Genomic DNA, 2,152 nt, shown 5'->3' on the forward strand with positions numbered 1-2,152 from the left:
TCTCAATATTTCAATTTATCTTGAAATATTGAGATATTAATTTTGGTCCATATCGCCCAGCTCTAGCTGGTAGTGGGTCAGATCCTTCATGGTGAGAGTTGGACCTTCAGGGCTGCCTGTTGTCACTGATTCTGTTCAGAACTTTTATGGACAGAATTTCTCGGTCCAGTTCGGACTCTTCATTTGTTCTGTTAGGTATAGTTTAGGGTAAATATTTTTATGTTTGATTTCATAATTTGCAACGAGTGCCTTCAACCATGGTTGAACATGAGGGTTGTGTCTTCACCATGAGCTCAAATCAAAGAGCTTCTAGATCACTGCAGACATCATCCATCTACCTCCTGCTCCATCTTACTCAACAAAAACCCTCAGAGACTTGAACTTGGGCCAGTGGCTCATTCCCACTTGAGAGCTGGCCACCAGGAGGGAGGGGGGACACGTCAGCATTATTAATGGGTGATGTGTTTCAGGTTGATCTGAAGTACCTGAGCAGGTCTTTTCTGTTGATGATGGTCTTCATGTAGTCCGAGAGCTTCTTCTGCATCAAGGCCAGTCGTAACCAGGCTCGCCCTCTTCCAAGTGGAGTTCTGGTGTTGAACACAAATCTTCATTTCAAACATGAACTACGTAGAACGATCAGTTAGTCCTCAAAAACCAGGATCTGTCAGCGGTCCTGCTTCAACTGAAATGCAGGTAACGGACTCACTTGAGTCCAGGCAGGTCCTTCACGCTGGCGGTGATCTCTCCTGCTTCAGGTGTCAGCTTCTCCACCAGTTCCAAGGGCCCCCAGAAGGACTTGTTCTGGCCCAGGAAGGTCTTCTTAGCTGACGGGTCACAGGTAGAATTAGAGCCATCACACAAACAGCCCTCAGGACGGCTGCTGACATTTAACACGAGTTCAGTTCCACGTGAACGTGACGCTTCACACAGTCTGCATGACGTTTAGAAACCTGAAGCTTTACACACATTTTATTTACACCAAACACACAATCAAGTAACTTGATGTTTGTAAAACGTACCCCTCAGACCATGCTTGAGGCAGTGCTCCATCACAACGAAGAACTGCTGCAGGGGGGCGTAGTCGGAGTCGAGCGTTCGCCCGAGGTTCAGCGCCGACTCGATCAGACCTTTGATGCTCAGCTTGGCCATGTTCATCAAGTTCAGCCTTTCAATGGCGATCGGATCTTTGGGGTCTGAAAAGAAAAGACGAGAGCTAAAAGCAGCGCTGACTCTGTAGCGACAGTCTGCACGCTGCATCCATGTGTTGAGGTTGTGAATGGACTCGATGCTCTGGAGGACGTAACCCCCGTCCACGCAGTTCAGCTGGGACGTTAACGCTGTGGACACAACACCACGAGTAACAGACGCACTGACCAAGGCTTCTCCTCACAGCACAAAGTCCTCCAAGTTAGCAGCGACTCACGTGGCGACATGTCGCCTGATCGTGTTGTTCTTCTTCTTCCAGCTGCTCCTTCGCCAGGAGTCACCACAGAGAACAACTCACACGAAGACCTGGACATTAGTTTTTACACCAGATGTTGTTCCTGATCAACCACCGAGCTACCACAGCCCTCTGAGTGCAGCAGAGAGCGCCCAGAGGAGCACATGGTGGGGGTTAAGAGCCTTGCTCAAGGGCCCACAGTGGGACAAATGAGGGTGGAGGCAGGTGTGGGTGCTTCACCTATCCCACCCACATTTTGATGTTGTCTGTACCAGGAGTTGAACCAACGATCTTCCTATCACAGGCCCACCTTCTCTAACCTCTGCGCCACCACTCCATGACTTACAGGTTTCTGACAGGAAGTAGCGTGAGAGGGACGTGATGCACTTCCTGTCACATTTCAAACCACTGCTGAGAGAATCTGTTCTGCTGCAGCTCCGTCTCGTTCTTTTAGCAACATTTCATTTCTTGTCTGTCATTTATGATCACGACCTTCACGTGTAGGTCAAGTTCACATCATTAAAAAGATTACATTCTGAACATTTTCACTCTTCTTGCAGCTGCTCCCTCTTCAGAGGTCTCCACAGCAAGTCCTCCATCTCACTCGGTCCTCACTCCAACTACCTCCATGTCCTCTCTAACTGCATCCATAGATCCACATGATTGGACATGTCCAAACCACTGTCCTTCCTCTGGACACGTCCAAACCAC

At 48.9% G+C, this 2,152-nt stretch overlaps 1 protein-coding gene across 2 annotated transcripts in view; it reads right to left on the minus strand.

The window, feature by feature from the left end:
* Positions 1-2,152, minus strand: part of rufy3 (RUN and FYVE domain containing 3) — a gene marked incomplete at its 3' end in the record, with an annotated part of 33,027 nt that overhangs the window by 24,197 nt on the left and 6,678 nt on the right. For both annotated transcript variants that reach the window (XM_037680801.1, XM_037680802.1), the window contains 3 exon segments: positions 486-587; positions 707-824; positions 1,020-1,193. In XM_037680801.1, the coding sequence (XP_037536729.1) occupies positions 486-587; positions 707-824; positions 1,020-1,193 (394 nt within the window).

Source organism: Nematolebias whitei, chromosome 8 (assembly GCF_014905685.2).
Source record: "Nematolebias whitei isolate Nwh7 chromosome 8, NemWhi1, whole genome shotgun sequence".
NCBI lineage: Eukaryota > Metazoa > Chordata > Actinopteri > Cyprinodontiformes > Rivulidae > Nematolebias > Nematolebias whitei.